This window comes from Oreochromis aureus, linkage group 4, assembly GCF_013358895.1.
Source record: "Oreochromis aureus strain Israel breed Guangdong linkage group 4, ZZ_aureus, whole genome shotgun sequence".
NCBI classification, from domain to species: Eukaryota; Metazoa; Chordata; class Actinopteri; order Cichliformes; family Cichlidae; genus Oreochromis; species Oreochromis aureus.
The window spans coordinates 25,899,118-25,919,782 of NC_052945.1; the positions used below are offsets into that span (position 1 = coordinate 25,899,118).

General features: G+C 41.1%; 1 protein-coding gene across 1 annotated transcript; it reads right to left on the reverse strand.

Annotated features, from left to right (window-relative positions):
- Positions 1–8,597: 8,597 nt before the first annotated feature.
- cbx6b (chromobox homolog 6b) lies at positions 8,598–20,376 on the reverse strand. Its single transcript, XM_031740166.2, has 7 exons — positions 20,286–20,376; positions 19,557–19,630; positions 17,662–18,420; positions 12,891–13,173; positions 12,218–12,459; positions 10,811–10,990; positions 8,598–10,302 (listed from the first exon to the last, which is right to left on the reverse strand). Exons 1-7 carry the CDS (start codon positions 20,374–20,376, stop codon positions 10,072–10,074), a joined length of 1,860 nt encoding a protein of 619 aa, XP_031596026.1. The 3' UTR covers positions 8,598–10,071.
- Positions 20,377–20,665: the final 289 nt, after the last annotated feature.

Sequence of the window (20,665 nt, forward strand, 5' to 3'; positions counted from 1 at the left end):
TGGACTCTAAAGATGGTCAGAGTGAGAGGTTTAACAGCAACCACAAGGTCACGGGTTAAGTCCTCGCCAAAGCCAAAATATCCATTCCCGTCAAAGTGCCTTTTCACCTCCGCCTCGTGCTGCAGGCGTCACCGTGCTCTCTGTGCAAAAGCACCACTTTCCGAGATTGATGCCTTTGTTTGAGGTGCTAAAACAGAAAAAAAGTGACAGAGAGATTTTGAATTAATGTGAAAGAATCACACATTGAAATTGTGTCTCCGCCCACGTGTTTTTCCGTTTGCTGCCTCGGAGAAATGTTGAGAGCGCAGAGAAAGAAATTAACACCAAGCAGCCTGCCAAAAGCAGTTAGAAACTGGCTGCGACAGGCAATTCTGTTAAAGCTACAGCACCACAGCAGGTGTGAGACACGTCGCAACAACAGAAATTAGCTGAGAACATTTTCATATTGCATAATATGGTTCGCTATGTCTAGTCACTGGCTGTACCACTGTAACGCAACACAGCACAGCCTGTTCAGCTGCTACAGACCCAGCAGGAATATTTAGAGTGATGTACTCTAAGAGTTTTTACTTTCTTTTTTCAGTAATATTTAATTGAATATAAACGCGACAGGATTAAAGTGGTTTGTGTTGGGAATATTCTGACTGTGGCAGTGGCTACTGATGGATACCATCAGTGTTAAAATGATGTTCCAACCCAGTACTGAGTATAAGCAGCTCCTTGCACACAGCAGCCACACAGTAACAAGGTTAGAGGGGCTTTGACTTAGTTAAGATCTAACTGTGCGACATCAGACAGCTGACTGTGACTGCCAGGCCCAAGCTGGAGAACCTTTAGATGTAAGTCCACCGCTGAAAAAGGAGGATTGTGTCAAAGAGCGGCGATCAGCTGTGTCGTGCTAATTAGGGATTACAGATTTTTCTCTGTACCTCTCAGTGCCGTAAGCTACCTTCACCTGCAGGTATGATTGTTGCGTTTTTATTAGTAGTCTCTTGACAGATTGTCAAACCGTCACAGTGGTGGTACAAGCAGGCCCGAGAAAGACTCAGAAATGTCATACCATGACTTATGCCTCGAGGCAAAGAAGCATACATAGAGTTACTTTTTGTTAAATCCCTTCTCATGGCTGTGTTTTTACAAATCTTGTACACATGCCTCCCTCATTGTTTGCAAACAAGTCTGTAAAAATGACAGCTTTCTGACAGCAATCTTGAAAACTCGAGCCTTCATGCTGTGTAGGCTCCTCTCTCCCTCTCTCTGTTTTTTTTTTGGTGTGTTTTTTACAGTAAACTTGAGGGTGACTTGGCTTAGGCAGTGGCTGACAAATGGGACACGGGGAATGTGGGGTTTGGGCAAAAAGCATGTCACAGTAAACAAGGGGAGAAGAAGGGAGTGTAAAAGAAAGGAAATGTGAGAGGAGGGAAGGAGGAGTGAGAAGATGAGTGGAGGGTGAGAGTGGAGGATGGCAGAGCAGAGGAAGAGCGAACAGTGAGTGAGATATAAATTCTATTCTAATACACAGAAAAATAGGCATTGGGATTGCACAGTTACATCACACGTACAGTAAGATGCACACGGGTGGGGTTTTATCCAATCCAGCAAAAGAGAGCTGCAGTGGAATCAATACTTTATTGGGGAAAGTTTACAGTGTTTATTTTCTTGACATTTTACCTGCTTTCTTGCTTAAAGTTACGTGAGAATAATTTGCTTTCATATCAGTTTAGACTGAAGTCTAAAGGGTTTGTGTCTCATTAAAGCTCACAAAATGTATTTATGTCAATCAAATCATTTAAAAACTGTTCATCTGCAGTGAGTGTTCCCAGAGATCACGCTGACTACAGACCAGATCCACTTGGTGTCTTTTGCTATCTGGGTCGGCTTGTCAGTGCACTGTTTACCTCAGCTGTCAATACGCCAGGTGTGAAGCTTCCAAGTGTATTTACTCTGGAGGAGGCTGTAGAACTTTGTGAAAGGAGTCTGATATGGGTTGGTGAGTCAGTGATGCTCACTTCTGTCTGATGACAGCGACACTGAGGTGAGCTGTTTGAATATCCTGAACTTTTCTGTCAATAAGCGCCGCTGTTAGCTGCTGTTAGTGAGACTGTCATTGAAGTTGCTCTTACTGTCAGGATCCGAGTGAGCGGCTGTACTTAAGACCAGCGGGGCCATCACTCCTTCAGCTACCTATGGTGGTAACCAGGCCCCTTTGCTCCTTGTGTCTTTACTTTCAGTTGTACTTGTCACGTTTTCCTGTGTCTACAGTTCTCCTCACTGTGCCATCGCTGCTCGGCTGCTGTCAATATCTATGGTCTGATCTCTTGGCAAGAATCTCCAAACAACTCCACTTTTCTTCTCTCTGGAATCAGCCTGTCCTCCTGCGCACCGCCTTCTCTGGATCGTCAGGTTGGAATCGCATTCATTCATTCACCTCTTGAACACTCATTTGGTCTTAGAGCCCATCAGTTCAGGAGATGAGGCTTGAGGTGAGGAGGAAGAGGAGCACGTTTCATCTAGATGCCATTTGCAAAGTTTATTTCCTTCATGTTTTTGCTTCTTTCAAAGAGACCCGTTTTCAGATGATAAAACATGTACAGTCAAGGTTTATTTATGAGCACAAAAGTCATTTTTTCTGTTAGAGATACTGAAAAAAAACTAACTGTATGTTTAGTATTAGTCACTACTTGGTTAAAACAACTACTTCAGTGTGACAGCCTCATCTCACAAATGCGACAACCCAGCATTTTAACAAAGTAGCATTTTTTTTTCAGACCACAATTTACTAAATAAACATTATTCTGTATTAAAATTACCTCTATGCTATTGAGACCACACACTTCAAATCAAACATTTTTCCAGTTCAATGTGTTGCTCAGTGTTAGGAAGAAAGAACAGAGGTTGAAGGCAAAGCCTCATTGGCCTCAGTTTTTAAAAGTTTAATAAAGTGATTGTATTTTAATGATTATCTAGTAGCTTCTGCAGTCTAACAGCTGAGGGAACAATGACTGCTGTTATTCTCCTCCTGAAGTGAGAGAGGATTTAATCAGTTCCGTCTGTTTATCTCTCTCTCTGCCTGTTTGTTAGCAGTCGATCGTCCACATTTTTCAAGATATATTTTACATTTTGTGTGACAGTAGATACCAAAAACAACTCCAGCTGATTTAATTTTGGTGAAAATCAGGTCGAGGTCACACCAAAGACAGTAAAACTTCATCTTACCCACAATTCTTTCATTTTCAAACTTCACAACAATGAGCCTTTGACCTTGACCTTCATTGTTAGTGCCCAAGGTCAAAGTTGACCTTCAAAAAAAATTTCAAGAAACCATATTGAGTAATATATCATATGATAGGGCATGAAGAGAGCTGTACAACACAGTTTATTTTTTCAATATGGCAACCTGCGACGTCACAATGACGCCATAATAGCATAATAGCCTAGTAGTATTATAAGAAAAGCAGGCTGACATCAGCAGGTTGCCCTTCAGGGGGAGATGTGCTCTTTGAGTTCTCTTGTTCTTGTTAGATTTGTTACTTTTGGTCAGCACTAGACTAGAAACCAGCATAAAATATAAGTACATTAAAAGTCAATATAGTACCTAGTAAATATATATGGTGACATTGCAGCACTGGGGTATTTTCGCAATGTAACACTGAGAGCCCTCTAACAGCATTGGTTGAAGCGGCACCACGGGAGCCAGTGTGCTAAGTCAGTGGTAGATGTTTGTTTTTTTTCTTCTTACAGATACAAAACACTTTCATGTTCAGGCAGTGCTATTGTTGGTGTTTCATTGTAATGAGGTCATAAACCCTTTATGTCTTTTTCCTACAGAAATATAATCTTTTCATTTTAATACTACAAAAACAAATGACTCACTGAGTCTCGCAGTTCCTCAGTTTACTCATCTAGCTACATACACTTGCTACACTTGAGACAAAAGACTCCAGGGTTTTTTTTTCCCTTGAACTCTCTCCTTTAATTTGCTTAAAAGACTTTTTTGTGCATTAATTAACCTCGCAAACAAAGAAGGATGGTTCTTTTTTCTTCTTTATGGCTGGAGAAACAGTCATTTTTCTTCTGCATTCTGCCAACCTGTCTTACTATAGAATAGTCTGCTCTCCCAGCAGGTTGTATTACTGCTGCTTTTCAGGTCCAGGTGTGTTTGTGGGCTTGTGTGTGTGTCTTTGAACAAAATCTTCATATTTCTCATAGTTTCAATAGACATTAACTACTACACTTTTGTAGAAAGTGTTAGATATGAAATGATGACATTAACTGCATCTGAAAATTATTACTTTAATAAAGATTTGAATTTTGTACAGGGCACATGTGCAGAACAATACAACACCACACAAGACATGGACATACAGTATTTCAACAACATTAAATCAGACAGATACCAATGCATACAATGGAAAAGAATCAGTTCCAGTAGCTGTAAACAATATAATTCCACACTGCTATCAAAAAGCCCAAACAAAGCTCAGGTAGGAGATGAACAGACACCAAGCATGACATATAATATCGCCACTGCAGACTGAGAGGCATCATCAAAGACACTATTAGCCACAGCAAGATGATTCTGACCTGATTTAGCATCAGTTTGGCGGCACCGTGCAGACGTTTCAATTAGTGGTGGCGTTTTCGAATGTTTACTCAAACCTCTTACGTCTTCAAAAAAGCCCCGGGGAATTCACAGAAACACAGATGCTTAATTAGTTCAAAATATCTTGCGATGAGAATTTTACATCAGGACAATTCATTTGATGATTTGTTTACATGGGTACAAACACCCTGGCAGGCACTTTCCACTAAGGATCTTTTTTTTATGCTAGGGAGAGCCAGTGTTAGAGGAATGTTGCATCCAACAGCACGTCTCATACACCAGTTGAGAATAATGGTTAGAGGTGGATTTTTCTGAAACTCACTAAGGCATATTACAAACAACAGTACTACTCATGCATGGAATGTATTTCAGCTGAAATAGTTACTGACTGTATCTCATATCCCCGTGTTGTTAGCTTTGCTGCGTCCTCATAATAATGTTGGTCCAGAATCAACACTGCAGCTGACCCATCAGGATGTTATGATGTCATAGCTTTGCAATATGGTGAAAAGAAAGTTTTGTTTAATGAGGGGCTTTTCATTTTAAGTTTTTTTATTTATTAAGTCATAAAGTATAATAAATATATCATCAAGTTAGGTTTGCTATTTTCTAAAGCTTGCTCATGTTGATTTTTTGTGATAATTTTTAAAAGCATTAGCTAACTTCTTGGCTAATGCTAAGAGTGACCTCAGAAAACGTCACTGGTCTGCTGATCCTGGACTGATGTTATTGTGACGACGCAGGGAAAACACCAAGGCAGAGACATCATCCGTATTAATGTAGAATCCTTCATTTAAAGGTAAGAGTATAGCCTTTAAGCTAGCTAATCATAAGAGTTCTGGTTAGCTAACCGCTAACGTTACATAAGCTGTATAATAATTTTAATTTTATATTTTAATTTTAAAAATGTACTATATGTACCTTAAAAACACAATCTGTTTGCAAACTACGTTTATATTTATCTTATATTGCACAACTCTCTAGATGATAAGAGCATCTGCTGGACCGTTAAGAGTTTCAGAAGTAACCGTAAAGCCCCTTCTCACTTCATATAAATGTATGCCATTAGTTAAAGAGCTTGGAAAGAAAGCAACCTGACTTCTTTAAATTTCAATTGCTAACTGAATGCTCAGACAGCATCACTGGATCAACGTTATTATGACGATGCAGGAAGAACACCAGCACAGAGATATCAGATCACCCGTGTTACTGAGTGGCTGCATGTTTAAAATCAAAGAGTATCTAAGAATGTAGATGTGCAGGGCTTTATGTGCCTATCCATTTAACGAAGATAAGGTATAGTATGATCATCTGATCATCTGAGATTTTATTGATTGGGTGTATTTTTACCTTGATTTCTCAATTTCTCAGGTTAAATAAATGGAGCAAAATTTTTTTCAAGAAATGAGTAAAAACATTAAAAACATTCTGTTTGTGCTGAGGATTTCCTTAGGGAAAAATATTTCTGTAATTTCAGGTAATTACGGTTAAAACAGACCCCCCTGACCTTTAAAGACAGACACAAAGACAGCCACCTTTGCATGAATGCAAACACTTCTGTCCTCTTCTGTGAAATCTGTGAGCAACACATTGCAGTGGCAAGACAATAAAAGCATATGAATACATCATGCAGAGGTGAAAACAATGTAGCATCACTTATAACAAGTATCCGATCCATCTCAATCCCCACCTTCTCTTTTCATTCTCTTTCATCATCTACTCCTGGCTGCCACCTACAGCTTAATATTCCTACCACTTTCTCCAGCATTTTTCATCACCTTACCTTGACTCTAAACTCTAAAGCAGTCACAGCCCTTAATTAACTCCTGCCCAACCCTGCTGGGTTTCTGCTGGCTTGACACAACTTCTGGCTTTCATAGTAGAGGTCAGATCTCTGAGACTGAGATCAACTCATTATTTTTCATACAACGTGGCAGCTTAAAAATAAATGAATAAATGGAAAAGTTGCTTATAAAGTAGCACTTTATAATACAGCCTACGACTAACAGTATTCCATTTCAAATGACAGTAAGGGGGTAAAGTTTTTAGAGAAAAGAATAAAGTAATAAAGTAAAGAATAAAGTAAGTCATTTTAGTGGGTGGAAACTTCCACGTGTTTCGGTACAAAACAAACGATATTTCTTTAGTTTATTCTGTGAGTATGCAGTACGTTTATGGATGCAGCCCACATTATAGAGTGGTTTAACCTTCCAACCTTAAATTGTAAATACATGTCAGTTTTTTGGTGCTCATGATGAATTTTTGATAATAGATGTACATATTCCTACTTATTAAACAAGAAAAAGAAAAAAAAGAACTGGATTATAACCACCCTTTTTAGTGAATCTAAGTATTTATAGGTTAAAAAAATTACATTATAATTTTAGATAAAATACCATATGGTAGAGAATTAAACTGTTAGTAACAGGCCATATTATAAAGTGCTATTGAAAAATTCAATTTTTGCACAGTTCTGACTGCTAGATGACATCATAACCACTACAGGGAGTGCAGAATTATTAGGCAAGTAAGTATTTTGTCCACATCATCCTCTTCATGCATGTTGTCTTACTCCAAGCTGTATAGGCTCGAAAGCCTACTACCAATTAAGCATATTAGGTGATGTGCATCTCTGTAATGAGAAGGGGTGTGGTCTAATGACATCAACACCCTATATCAGGTGTGCATAATTATTAGGCAACTTCCTTTCCTTTGGCAAAATAGGTCAAAAGAAGGACTTGACAGGCTCAGAAAAGTCAAAAATAGTGAGATATCTTGCAGAGGGATGCAGCAGTCTTAAAATTGCAAAGCTTCTGAAGCGTGATCATCGAACAATCAAGCGTTTCATTCAAAATAGTCAACAGGGTCGCAAGAAGCGTGTGGAAAACCAAGGTGCAAAATAACTGCCCATGAACTGAGAAAAGTCAAGCGTGCAGCTGCCAAGATGCCACTTGCCACCAGTTTGGCCATATTTCAGAGCTGCAACATCACTGGAGTGCCCAAAAGCACAAGGTGTGCAATACTCAGAGACATGGCCAAGGTAAGAAAGGCTGAAAGACGACCACCACTGAACAAGACACACAAGCTGAAACGTCAAGACTGGGCCAAGAAATATCTCAAGACTGATTTTTCTAAGGTTTTATGGACTGATGAAATGAGAGTGAGTCTTGATGGGCCAGATGGATGGGCCCGTGGCTGGATTGGTAAAGGGCAGAGAGCTCCAGTCCGACTCAGACGCCAGCAAGGTGGAGGTGGAGTACTGGTTTGGGCTGGTATCATCAAAGATGAGCTTGTGGGGCCTTTTTCGGGTTGAGGATGGAGTCAAGCTCAACTCCCAGTCCTACTGCCAGTTTCTGGAAGACACCTTCTTCAAGCAGTGGTACAGGAAGAAGTCTGCATCCTTCAAGAAAAAACATGATTTTCATGCAGGACAATGCTCCATCACACGCGTCCAAGTACTCCACAGCGTGGCTGGCAAGAAAGGGTATAAAAGAAGAAAAACTAATGACATGGCCTCCTTGTTCACCTGATCTGAACCCCATTGAGAACCTGTGGTCCATCATCAAATGTGAGATTTACAAGGAGGGAAAACAGTACACCTCTCTGAACAGTGTCTGGGAGGCTGTGGTTGCTGCTGCACGCAATGTTGATGGTGAACAGATCAAAACACTGACAGAATCCATGGATGGCAGGCTTTTGAGTGTCCTTGCAAAGAAAGGTGGCTATATTGGTCGCTGATTTGTTTTTGTTTTGTTTTGAATGTCAGAAATGTATATTTGTGAATGTGGAGATGTTATATTGGTTTCACTGGTAAAAATAAATAATTGAAATGGGTATATATTTGTTTTTGTTAAGTTGCCTAATAATTATGCACAGTAATAGTCACCTGCACACACAGATATCCCCTAAAATAGCTAAAACTAAAAACAAACTAAAACTACTTCCAAAAATATTCAGCTTTGATATTAATGAGTTTTTTGGGTTCATTGAGAACATGGTTGTTGTTCAATAATAAAATTATTCCTCAAAAATACAACTTGCCTAATAATTCTGCACTCCCTGTATTTTTAGCTGATTTAAGTAAAAGTTTGATGGTTTTGAATTTTCTTCATTTGCTTTCTTGTTAAGACTTTGGTAAGAAGGCGATTGCCAGTCTCACACAATGTATATAATTAACATTACTGCAGCAGCTGGCTAACTTAGCAAAAGTGTTCGAAATACATCATCTGCCACTCTTCAAAAGTTACAGTATCTGCCTGTCAGAGCCATTAAACTCATTCGTATTGTATTTTGTACAAAATCTAGGGAGTGACTACACATCAAATAGTTGTCTTACAGAGAAACCAAGATCTTTCACAATGCTGGATAATCATCAGGAGTTTGTTGCAAATCTCGTCACATCAGCTGTAATTCCTTTTTTTCTTGTTAATGTGGTAAATGGTCTGCATTTATATAACACAATTCTACTCTCATTAAACTTTACAATACACCCGTTCACTCTTTGTGTTCTTATAACACTTTTACTATGCCATATACATACTAGCAGAACATTTTGGAGTTCATTATTTTTCCCAATAAAATTTAAGAAGCTTGGATTGCAACCCTGAACTTCCAAATGATGGACAACTTTCTCTACCTCAACAAGCCACTACAGGCATTTTATAAAAACACTGAAATCCACAGAAGCTATTGGAACCTGATAACTCAGTTTCAAATAATACTCATCAGCTATTAGCACTTCTACAATATATGTAAAACTAAAAACTGTAAGTATTGAATGTATTGGCACTAAAATGTATTTCAGTGGTAATACATTTAATTCTGCAGCCTTCAGGATCTACGAAATTCAACTGAACTGAACAAAGTGATTGCGGACTTTCATGTCTGCTTATCTAAGTAAAGAAATTGTTTGGTAAGCTAAGTTAGCTGGCTGCTTTACAACATTCAAATACCCCTACTCAAAACTCTCAACAAGAAAGTATGTTTTGTAAAATGAGGAGTCATTTATTTATTTAAAGATGGCAGTGTAGCATTTTAGCTAAGTAGTTTTACAAGTTCTAATTAGCTAATAGCTACTGTTATTGCTAACAGTAGCTATTAGTTACTGTTAGCTGCTGTTTTTAAGTGAGCAAATCTACACTGTAATGTACATTTTATATTCTAATTTAAGAAATGGACTATATGTACTTTAAAAATACAATCTGTTTGCATACTACATTTGTATTTATCTTGTATTGCACAACCCTCCAGAGGGTAAGAGCATCTGTTGGACTGTTAGGTGTTTCAGAAGTAACTGTAAAGCCCCTTCTCACTTCATATAAATGTATGCCATTAGTTTCTTTTTCCATGTTACACAACTTTTATCCAATGCCACACAGTTTTAGAAGTTTTTTACTGTTTAGAACGTCCCTTGTTAGTGGTAATACTGGAGATGTGGAATCTTTCCCTTCAAAACCTTCCTCTGTAGTTCACTGAGAACTCCTGCTGTGTTTACTGCAAGGCTCCCCGGGGTCTTTGGTTGCTCCACCATACACATCAACTCCATTCTCAGCCCAGGGTACCACACTGCCCTGGGTTATTTTGCCACAGCGGGCTAAGCTGGCCACCTGGTTGGACGTCAGGACCCGGTCCCAAAGACCCACCTGGGACAACTCTCCAACCAAGGCTTGGGATGAGTCAAAACCTCCACCCAGGGAATCCTGGAGAAAAAAAAATACACATACCTAAAATAAAGGCACTTTTATTTCTGATGCCTATGAGCACAGCTTTAGCGTTTTTGTTGCCTTTGGCAAGAGAGTGGATTTGAATTTGGGAAATGAAAAAGGTGTGGTGATCAGTATGAACACAAGCCAAGAAACAAAAGCAGACATGTGAGGCGGGCTCTTTTAACTACCAGCTCTGTATCCATCACGCATACACATCTCATTCACAGCATCACGTCTTAGCGCAGTATCTGAATGCAGGCAAGCAGAAAATATAATTCATGGATTTACTTACTTTCTCAAAGTCACTGATGCTTTCATTTTCTAGTTTTAATTACAGCTAACAGAGAAGCCAATAGGTGAGCAGAGCCACAGCCGCAGTGGCTAAACCTTTGACTGCAGTGCTGTACTCAGGAGGACTCACCAAATGAACTTTTTTCTCTAAGCTTCTTGTCTGCTTTCAACCAGCTAAAACTTTAGTTACTTAATTATGTATTTTGTTCACCTGCTCTTGCCCAAGAATGAGCACTCCATCGGGTCGAATGTGATGTCCAGCGGCTAGTCCGTGACCTTCTCCCTTCAGCCTCCCCCCTTGGTAGGCCTGCCACACTCCTCCCTTTTGTGTCCAGCTCACACAGATGTGCTGCCAGCTGCCCCTGGAGAGGTTCAGAGGCAACTGAGTCACCTAAGAGGAGGGGAACAAAAGGGCAGTCTGGATGAAGCAGATGTCATTGTGAGAGGTTTTGTGAGTGCCACAGTTTTGAAGGTAAGACGGGTCATCAGACAGCTTGTGCTGAGATTGCATTTGCATGAAAGAAATGCAGCTCTAAAGTTATAAGACAGCCCTTAGACACCTTTTGATGCTAAAGTTCTAAAGATGGCTCTTATACAGCTTTTTACTACTACCAAAGACATTCTGTTACCTCCAAGGACACACAACTTTTTCTCCAGGCATCTATTACCATAATGACTTCATTGGATTGTGCCTAAAGCCACTGCACTGCGCTACACTACCCTGCCACCCAAGGTGGTATCTCAGTTTATCATTTAAACACATGAATGGGGTTATTTAGCTTGTCTAAATTGGCTGTTTCGTTTGATGTGTTCTGCTTATTTGTATGCTAATTCAAAGCAGTTTTTCTTCCTCAACAGACAGTAGAAATTCAAATTTAGGCTATAATTTTTTATCTATCCATCCATCTATTCTTAACAGCTTCCTAGCTGTCACAGGGCAAGAGGTGGGGTACACATTGGGCAGGTCGTTAGTCTGTAGCAGGGCTAACACACAGAGAGGCAACCATTCACACCTATAGCCGTTTTTGAACCACCAGTTAACCTAACAAACATGTCTTTGGACGGTGATTGGAAGAGTCCCTGAAGAACATGCAAACTCCACACAGAAAGGCTCCAGCTGACTAGTGGATTCAAACCACCATGCTTTTATTTTTAATGTACCCCACTCGTGGCAAAAACTGTACATGAGAATGGACCGTACAGAAAGCAGGGGCTGGCTTTGAGTGCCTTTAAGGTTCTAATCATCAAATAGATCATGGCTCTCTTCCACGGTGTGTCTTTTATCTTGTCTTCCTCCCATCACCCCAAGCTGTCAAAAAATATGGCTGCTCTTCCCCTTTTCTTCCTGTTAAAAGGGAGTTTTTCCTTCCCACTATCACCAACTGCTTTTCAAAGGTGGTTGTTTGATTGTTGAGGTTTTTTCTCTGTTACTGTAGGGTCTTTACAAGATAAATGCATTTGGGTGACTGTTGTCTGATTTGACACTATATAAATAAAACTGAATTGAACTGAAAAATCATTTGAAAAATGGCTGAGAAGCTCCCTTGAAAATCCAGAGGACTACAGAGAAGTTGTGAAATAGATATTCTCTCCCCACACTGTCAGAGACTCTCAGTACCTTGTCATTGATGAGCAGCTCAGCAGGAGCGTGCAGGCCTTGCAGCAGCACCAGTTCATTCGGCTGTTCGGGGACAGCGTACGACACGGGGGTCCCGATGCCTCTCTCTGCGGGGCGCAGCCACAGGCAGATCGTGAAGGCCCGCAGCTTTGGCATGGAGTGCGTCACAACAGCGTACATGTAGTTTGTCCGTGTTGGGAAGGACAGTCTGTAGCCCTCTGGGAAAGAATGCCCTGAGAAACCTGGGGAAGTGACAGAGAGTGTAGAGAAACCAGTTAAGCAGATCAAACAGTTTCCCAGCTTTAATTATATAACTGCATTTTCATCACAGCATCTGATGTGTTTTTTAAGCTGGGTATGAATTTTATAGTCTTTCTCATCTTTTTTTTCTTTTACACAAGTTGAACATGATTTATTCATTATAATGAAACCCCATGGCTTGATTTGATTAAAAGCAAAAGAAGGTCGAACCTCTAGGGTTATTTTTTATGCCAGATTATTTCTCATCATTAGTAACTTAATTCATTTTGTGAGTGATTAATCAGTCACTCGTCATTTCTCTCATCATTTTAAAATTCTTTTTCATTAAGGCACATTAAAATGTGCCTGCACACAAACGCGAATGTTCTGCTTTTTTCTTCCATTTTTTTCCCCCTTTGCAATGATGCCGTACCTTCCTCCAGCCCTGAGATTCGGTGGTGTAGTTTATTGATGCCCCGCTCGATTTCCTGATTGTGTTTCTCCGTTTCCAGCCTCAAGGCTTTTCTCTCTTTCTCGAGAAGCTGCACCTTCTTCTCCAGCTCGACCTCTAAGTCGTCCATCCTCCAGGAGCTGTCAGAACCAGCTCTATGCCCAGGATCAGGCAACCTTTCTGGGCCGCCAGACATCCCACCTTCCTCTGGCACTCCGGAGGTGTTGCTGTCTGTCTGGTTGTGAGGAAATGGGCCAATATCTGACTGCAGAGGAGTCAGTGGAAGAAAACTTGGTCAGAATGTGGTTTGTACAGTCTAAGGATGAAATAAAAGTGCACAGTCTCTATGGAAGGGGCTGTTTAGTAATTCTAGCAGTATGGGTATACTGTATGGGTATGAAAAGAAAAGAAGCAGCAACAAGTTCTTCATCCAAACTTCATGTATACCCTAGCTCTGAACTCTAACACTAAAACTTTGTTTTGGGGAAAAGGAAAAAGACACTTCTGGAGAATTTAAAGGACTGATTTAATAAGGAGTCTTTATATGCTGTGGATATGTTTAACCTTTTTTCTACTTAAAAGGACACATCAGCATTTTGGGAAGCATGTTTTATGAGTGTGTGTGAGTCTATTTCTATCCTGTTGCACAGTTTGCTTGGTTAGCATGCAGGCGAAAATAGTCTGGCACAAACTCCAATAAGAAGAAAAGGTTTTATTTTTATACTTTGGCTTTTTATTGCATATATGTAACATACTGTATATCAATCTTAACGGGGGAGGACATCCTCCATGTCACTGCTTCCATCAAGGCTTCTGCATCTGTCCCTGCTTTACTCATATGTGTATGTATATATATGTCACTATCCTCGCCATCAGTGTCTCAGCTTCAGTATTTCCAGATGCCTTTTTTTGGATAAGTACAACTTTCTCAGTTCCCAAAAGGTTGATTCTGTTCATCTTGACGTAGCGTTTTCAGTGGGAGAAACATTTCGTCACTCATCCAAGTGACTTCTTTAGTCTCAGATAACTGCAGGTTTCCCTAACCTTATAAACAGTGCATTTGAATGAACAATGGGCTGTGAGGTCAGTTCCTTGATCATTAACATGCAAATTGTCTCAGTTCTTTGTAAGTTTACTCCAGCTGACTAGACTCATTTTGCATCAAAGTTTATTCTGCTTTTTTCCTGGATTGCCCGACTTTTTCATCACCTCTCCCTGCCCACTCTCTGTCTGCCACACGCCCTACTAAACTCTAACTGCGAGCTAGTCTCCAGTTCCCCAAACACCTGCTTCAGTTCAGTCTACCTGCAAACAGAGCACGCCTCCCTATTTTTCAGTCTCCAGACAGCCAGGTCAGTACAAAGCAGGCAGATATAAGGGAATTATTATCTCAGCTCTTGGCAAAAATTCTAAATAAATTTATTTCTATATAATATTCCTCTAAACTGTTTCTTTTATATTGGATCTCTGCGTTTTAGAGGCACCACAGTATAGTAATTTACACATTTGCCTAGCAAGCAAAAGATCCTCAGTTCAAATGCGGAAGGAGACACAAATCCCTCTGGGGTTGTGTGAGAGAGGGCATCCAGAGTAAAGCCTGCCTGCTGTGGTGACACCTTGCGAATAAGGGAGCATCTGAAAGTAGCTTTATTGAATCTCTAAGTTCACCGCAGCTAAACATTGACACGTTTTTCCTTCATTGCCCATAATTTATCCTGTCAGCTGCTATTCTCAGTTTTAAGTCTTCACTTTCCACAAAAAGAAACTGAAGCTTGAATAAAGCAGTCTAAACTTAATAGCACTTGTTGCTCCAGAGAAAATGGCTAAAAAAAAGTTTATCGAGTTCCTAAATAAGGTGAGTCATCTCATGTCTAAAGAGAATTTTTTCTTTTCAGTTAGGTATTGCACACCAAATAACAGAAACTCACAATTGCATATTAACTTGATTCACTGAACACTCAAACCACAAAGGAAGCAGTGAAGTAAATAAAGACTCAGCAAGTTTCCTCAAACCTGCTTGTCCAGGCTGTTCCCCGAGCACATTATTACATGGTATATGCAGTCTAAATATACAGAGATGCCTGGGAAATATACTATACTCATGAGAGACACACTGAACATGTATATGCAGCTTTAATGCATATTCTATGTTTTTGATGGAGCAAAGACAGATGACAGATGGAATTTCCAATGAAATGCTCACAGCATTATATTAAGATGTACTTTAGCAGTCACTCCAGCCATACAAACACCACTTTATAGGATTGGGTGCATTTTCTGATAAAATCAGCAATTAAACTGTCAGCAAGGCTTTTTCCAGAAAGTTGCAATATGCCATTATCGTCAAGCTAAAACAAAAAAAAAGCTTTAATCACTGATTCTGAAACAGATGTGTCGTCATGCTTCATCTTTGTTAAAGGCATCGTCCTTAATAGTCCAGTGCAAGCTTGTACACATGCAGGTGTAAAGACGTTCAAAATAAACCAATAAACTTATTTGTTAATATGATGGTAAATAGTAACTGGTCTGGTTCTTGTATAGTGCAGCTCTACTTTACTCAAGGACCCAACAGTATTCAACATGTCACATTCACCCACTTACAAAAACACTTTTTTTTTCTCTATGCTTAAGTGTTTTATATCTAACATTCAGATTCTAATATGTTCATTAGAATCTGAATGTTAGATATAATTCTAATGAACATATTAGAGAACAATTTCAGGTTCAGTATCTTGCCCAAGGATACTTTGGCCTGCGGACTAGAGGCTGGAACAACGAGAAATCAAACTACCAACCACTGATGGATCTAGAAGATTTTGCATGAGGGGCCAAAGAAGGAGCGAGAGATCTAGTCAGGGTGGCAGTTGCTCCCCTTGCCTCCCTGGTGATTTGCCCCTCCCACCACCTTTAGTAGAAGACCTGCTGTACCACCTGAGCTACCCTAAAAAAATGATGCTCACATTAGTTCTGCTTTATAAGTCTGTACTGCAGCTCCAACTGTAACTGCTAGCAGAGTTGTTGGCATGATCTCAGAGATGATTTGGAGAGTTTGTTTGAGATTGTTTGCCATATTTCTTTGTGTGCTATCTTGGCATTTCCATGAGAGTGGGTGTGTGAGTCTGTAGTTAAAAGCACAACAGTGCTTTGAGCAAAATGCAGACTGAGTTTCACATGTGAGGTTTTGACCTAATGTTGGTCACAGATGAAATATCAGCAGTGCATCCAAATTAGAGCTCATCCTGCAAATTTCAGGACATTCAGCAGTGGTTGAGAAAATAAAACGCACACAGTGGCACTGGAGCAAAAGTCAAGTCAGCCTCTGCAGTAATTAATATTTTTATTCATGCTCCTGGCACACTAGTTTAAGAGAAGAAATGTCTTCTTTTATATGATTAGTAAAAAAACTGATGCTTACTGTATAATACAGACAATAATACCCAGAATGACAGGGCTCTTTGATTTAAATTTACAAGGACAGTGTGGTGCTTCTGCTGTGATATATTGAAGCTAATGTGTTAATGCAAATGGGATATGTTGAATTCAGATTAATTGCTCTCCTGATATGTGAGGAGACGTCATGACAGTTTTTTTTTTCTTTTTTCGTTTATTTTTTCTGGTTGTACAAATATTTGGGCATAGCTGGCTGTATTAGGAGCTGCAGCAGACTAGACATGATGCAAAACAACATCTGCAGACCACATGCAAGAAGAAAGCTAGGAAGGTTCAGGGGATTTAACCTGAACAGTGCTTTCCACCAGTTCACAAGGTCTGAAAAAAACAAAAACAAATCTGCCACAGAAGCAAAGCAAGTAGCTCCAGTATGTAGAAACGTGATTTGGATGATAGAAGAAACAGTTTGGGAGATACGTGGGTGAAAGAAAAAACTAGAGATAAAATAGCAACAGCTCAGGAATTCAACTCAGGCACAACTTAAGTTCTGTGAGAACAGGGATGAAAGCCGTCTGACAGCAGTGTAGGGTGATAAGGTTATGTGTGACAGATCACATGCATGCACCCTATAGAGGTTTTCTCTGACAGTGGCAATGCAGACACAACAGACCGAACAAAGGAAGTGACCCACCACACAAGCATGTCCTACATAAACTACATCTGAGGAGCAGAACTGCAGGGAAACACAATCAGCCTGTGCTTGCACCAAACAAACAGGAACCTCCTGAATTATTCATGTCATTTCTTTAGCCCCAAAATGAGGTTATCCATCATCTGAATCTGGTCAAGTAAGAGCATGTTTGATGTCACTCTACTGTCTTCTTTCCTTCACTGCCTCCTGCTCTCCCTGCACGCCTCACTCTTCAGTCTTTCCATTATTTTATCATTTCAGTTCTGGAATTAGCAACAGTGCATGTGGGCTTCATTACATTTATCAGGTGTGATGACATGGAGAAAATTAGGTGTTATTAACAATTGACACAAACACTGCAGCAGATAGTTCACTAAAAAAAATAAACCCCTTGCTTTCATGGGTCATATCCATAAATCCTAAAGGGAGCTCTAGAGTGAAGAAGAAATAAACAGCTAGGTGTCTTCACAGTGGCCAGCACGGAGGAGTGTGTTATAAATATTTAAAACAGCTCCCTCTCCATCAGTCTTACACTGTGGAGATTCTTCTTTGTGCCCTCAGGTCCCTGTGGTGACTAAATACTGCTCCCTGGGATTAATTACATCTCGATCAAGTGCTGCTTGATTTGTATGCAGAGGGTGGTTTGTGTGCTTTTCTCGGCACTCTACCTACCTCCAGTTTCTCTATACGGTCTTTGAGCTGAGTTATAGCCTGCTCCAGTTCATCCACAGCTCGCACTGTGAGCAGGTGGACACCGTCGGAGGTCGCAGACGGGCTGTCCCGCACCATGATCTGGTCCAGGTGCGCCTCTTGCGCCGCGCCTTTGCCTCCTCGCAGCGCCGCGGAGCTCCCACGTCTCCCCGCGCTGCTGCTTCCGCTACTCCTACCACTTTTCCCGTCCAGCCCCTTCTCACACTCGGACAGCTTCCCCGTCAGCTCCCTGATGGTCCGCTGGTCTGTTAAGATTTGGTCCTTCTGCTGCAGAACGGTCTGCCGGAGCTCCTCCGCGGTGGTGCGGAGGTAGCCCCAGTCTTCGCCTGCGTACAACGACGGGTCGTCCGCTTGTTGCTGAAAGTTTTTCGGGTTGCACTCCCCGGCTGGGATCGGAGTGCAGATCAGCCGACTGACGGTCGGGTCATGTCCGGTGAGTCCGGTGACCCCGTCCAGCCCGCCGAGCCCGATGTTGAAGGTAGGCGCTTCTGAATCGGGCGTTTCAGAACCGTGGAGAGCACCCAAGGAGCCGGGCCGGGCCACGGAGCCCGCAGCGGCGGGTGTCTGCGCCGCGGCGTCCGGGTACAGCGAGTGGTTGTCGACTGCTGGTTGCTGTTGAGCCGCAGCAGCCTTGGAGGATCCGGTGTGGACAGCCGCGATGATGCAGATAACCGCTCCGATGAAGGCCACCATCCCGGCGGCCAAGATAATAACGATGAACTTCAGGGTGGCGGCGGGGGCGATCGATTATTAGAAAAATCTAATAATAATAATAATAATAATTATTATAACACTCCTTATCTGCAAGAAATTTAAAAAAAATAATCTTTCCCCCAAATAAAGCTAAATAAAGTGTGAAATGACTGAAGTATAGTCTGTATAAAAGAGAGAGCGGGACAAAAATCACTCCTCACTTCCCCGCTTTAAGAGGAAAAAACACAGGCGATGGAAAAATGAGAGTTCCGCACCATAATTGAGTGATCACGGAGTCAACAGAAAATATCAGAAGCAGATCGTGTGTGTTTCACCTCCTCCTCCTCCTGTTCAGCGCGCATGTCCTCGGTTTTCTGGCAGAAAATCCAGCCTGTTAATGCCGAGACGGGGGAGAGAGATGGAGGAGAGAGAGGAGAAGTTAAATGTATAAAAAAAAAAAAAAATACAGGACACACCTGTCCCCCACCTGCACTGTGTTTAACAGCACAACTTTAACCTTTGGGCATGGCGGTTTGGACTAGCGACCCTTTTCTCCCCTGTTTTCATAGATAAATTTTATTTTGCAGATTGCATGCAAAGAAATTTTGGAGGAGAGGTGGTTTTTGTTCTTTCCGTTTTCACTTCAGCTTCCATCAAATTCTGAGCCAGCTTTGTCCTGCATACATACATAAAAAAAACTCCCATTACATGAGAAAATTAGTTTTTCGGCCCTTTGGCTACAGCTATATTTTCCAGCTCAACAACACATTACAGACCGGCTATACTGTAATGTGATGTGTGCAGAGCCATAATTCACCCCGGAGGCTCCCTGTGGAACAGCGCCACAGCAGCAGAGATGACAGAATGATGACCCTAGTGTGTGTGTGTGTGTGTGTGTGTGTGTGTGTGTGTGTGTGTGTGTGTGTGTGTGTGTGTGTGTGTGTGTGTGTGACAAAGACCCGGAACTAATAAGAGGTTTCATTACACCGTGTGATGCACACTCTTAATTAAAAAAATGTATTTATGCATGCACTTTAGATAGAAAATGGGAGCCAGCATATAGGCTGGTGTGGGAACAATCTCTCTGTGAGGGATGTCTGTCTTCCTGGTATGAAAATGAGCGTTGCAGCATGCATTCTCACACTTGTAACAAGGGGATTTACCTTAAGACTGCTCAAAGTCACAGGTATTAAAGGCTCAAACTTAAGATAGGTGAGGGAGATGGCATCCAACATGTCTGCAGTGGAAACAAGCTCATGGGCATCACTAGATCTAGAATATTAAAAAAAGATTAATGAGTCCTTTAGATATGAAGAGAAGTAACTGAGAAATGTAAATAGCAAGCAGTCACGTTAAGTAGCACATAGTAAGTGTCTGAGCACTGCCGCAGTAGCATGTGTTACTGTAGCTGTCTTTCCAGAACATGTGAGTGTACAAGTACTTCAACATACAGTGGGGGGAATAATTAGTTGATCCCCTGCAGAAAATGTTGCATGGCCAACACAGAAAGACAGACAACCACTCACACTTAAAATCAAGGACAACATGGAAACACCACACAGAAAAGCCGAAAAATGAAAGATTTGAACCCAGGACCGATCAAAAATCATTAAAAGAATAAATATTACATAAAAACTATCAATTCTTTTGCATGACATTTAGTGACATAAGTATTTGACCGTGAAGGGAAACATGACTTATTACTTGGAGCAAACCCTTTTTGGCAAGTACAGCAGTAAGATGTTTCTTCTACTTGGTCACTGGGTTTGCACACATCTCAGGGGAGATTTTGGCCCACTCCTCTTCACAGAAACTCACTAAATCCTTTTGGTTTCTTTGGTGTTGCTTAGCAACTTGAAGCATTAGCTCCCTCCAGAGATATTCTATAGTACTGAGGTCTGGAGACTGGCTAGGCCCCTCCATGATCTTGATGTGATACTTCTTTGAGTCACTGTCATGCTGGAAGACCCATCCACAACCCATCTTCGGTGTTCTGGTTCAGGAAAGATCATCTAAGATTTTATGTTCATTGTCCCGTCAACGTGGTGAATATCCTGTAACCAGAAACATAGCTTCAAAGCATACTGTTTCCACCTCCGTGCTTGACTGTGGGGATGGTGCTCAGCATTTCTCTTTCTCCATGGCGGGTTGAGTTCATGGCAAACTGCTCGATTTTGGTTTCTTCTGACCACAGCACTTCATCCCAAACCTTCTCCGAATCAGATGTTCACTGAAAAACCTAAGATGGGCCTTCTTGAGCAGGGGGAACTTG

What these genes read in the sequence shown, in the direction of transcription:
- cbx6b (XM_031740166.2), bottom strand. Translation starts at nt 20,376, where the DNA reads ATGGGTTGTGGATGGGTCTTCCAGCATGACAGTGACTCAAAGAAGTAT. An exon ending in TAGCCAGTCTCCAGACCTCA is followed by an intron (nt 19,631 to 20,285) that starts GTACTATAGAAT and finishes TTTCCACTGCAG; the next exon opens with ACATGTTGGATGCCATCTCC. An exon ending in TCATTCTTGGGCAAGAGCAG is followed by an intron (nt 10,303 to 10,810) that starts GTGAACAAAATA and finishes TTTTTTCTCCAG; the next exon opens with GATTCCCTGGGTGGAGGTTT.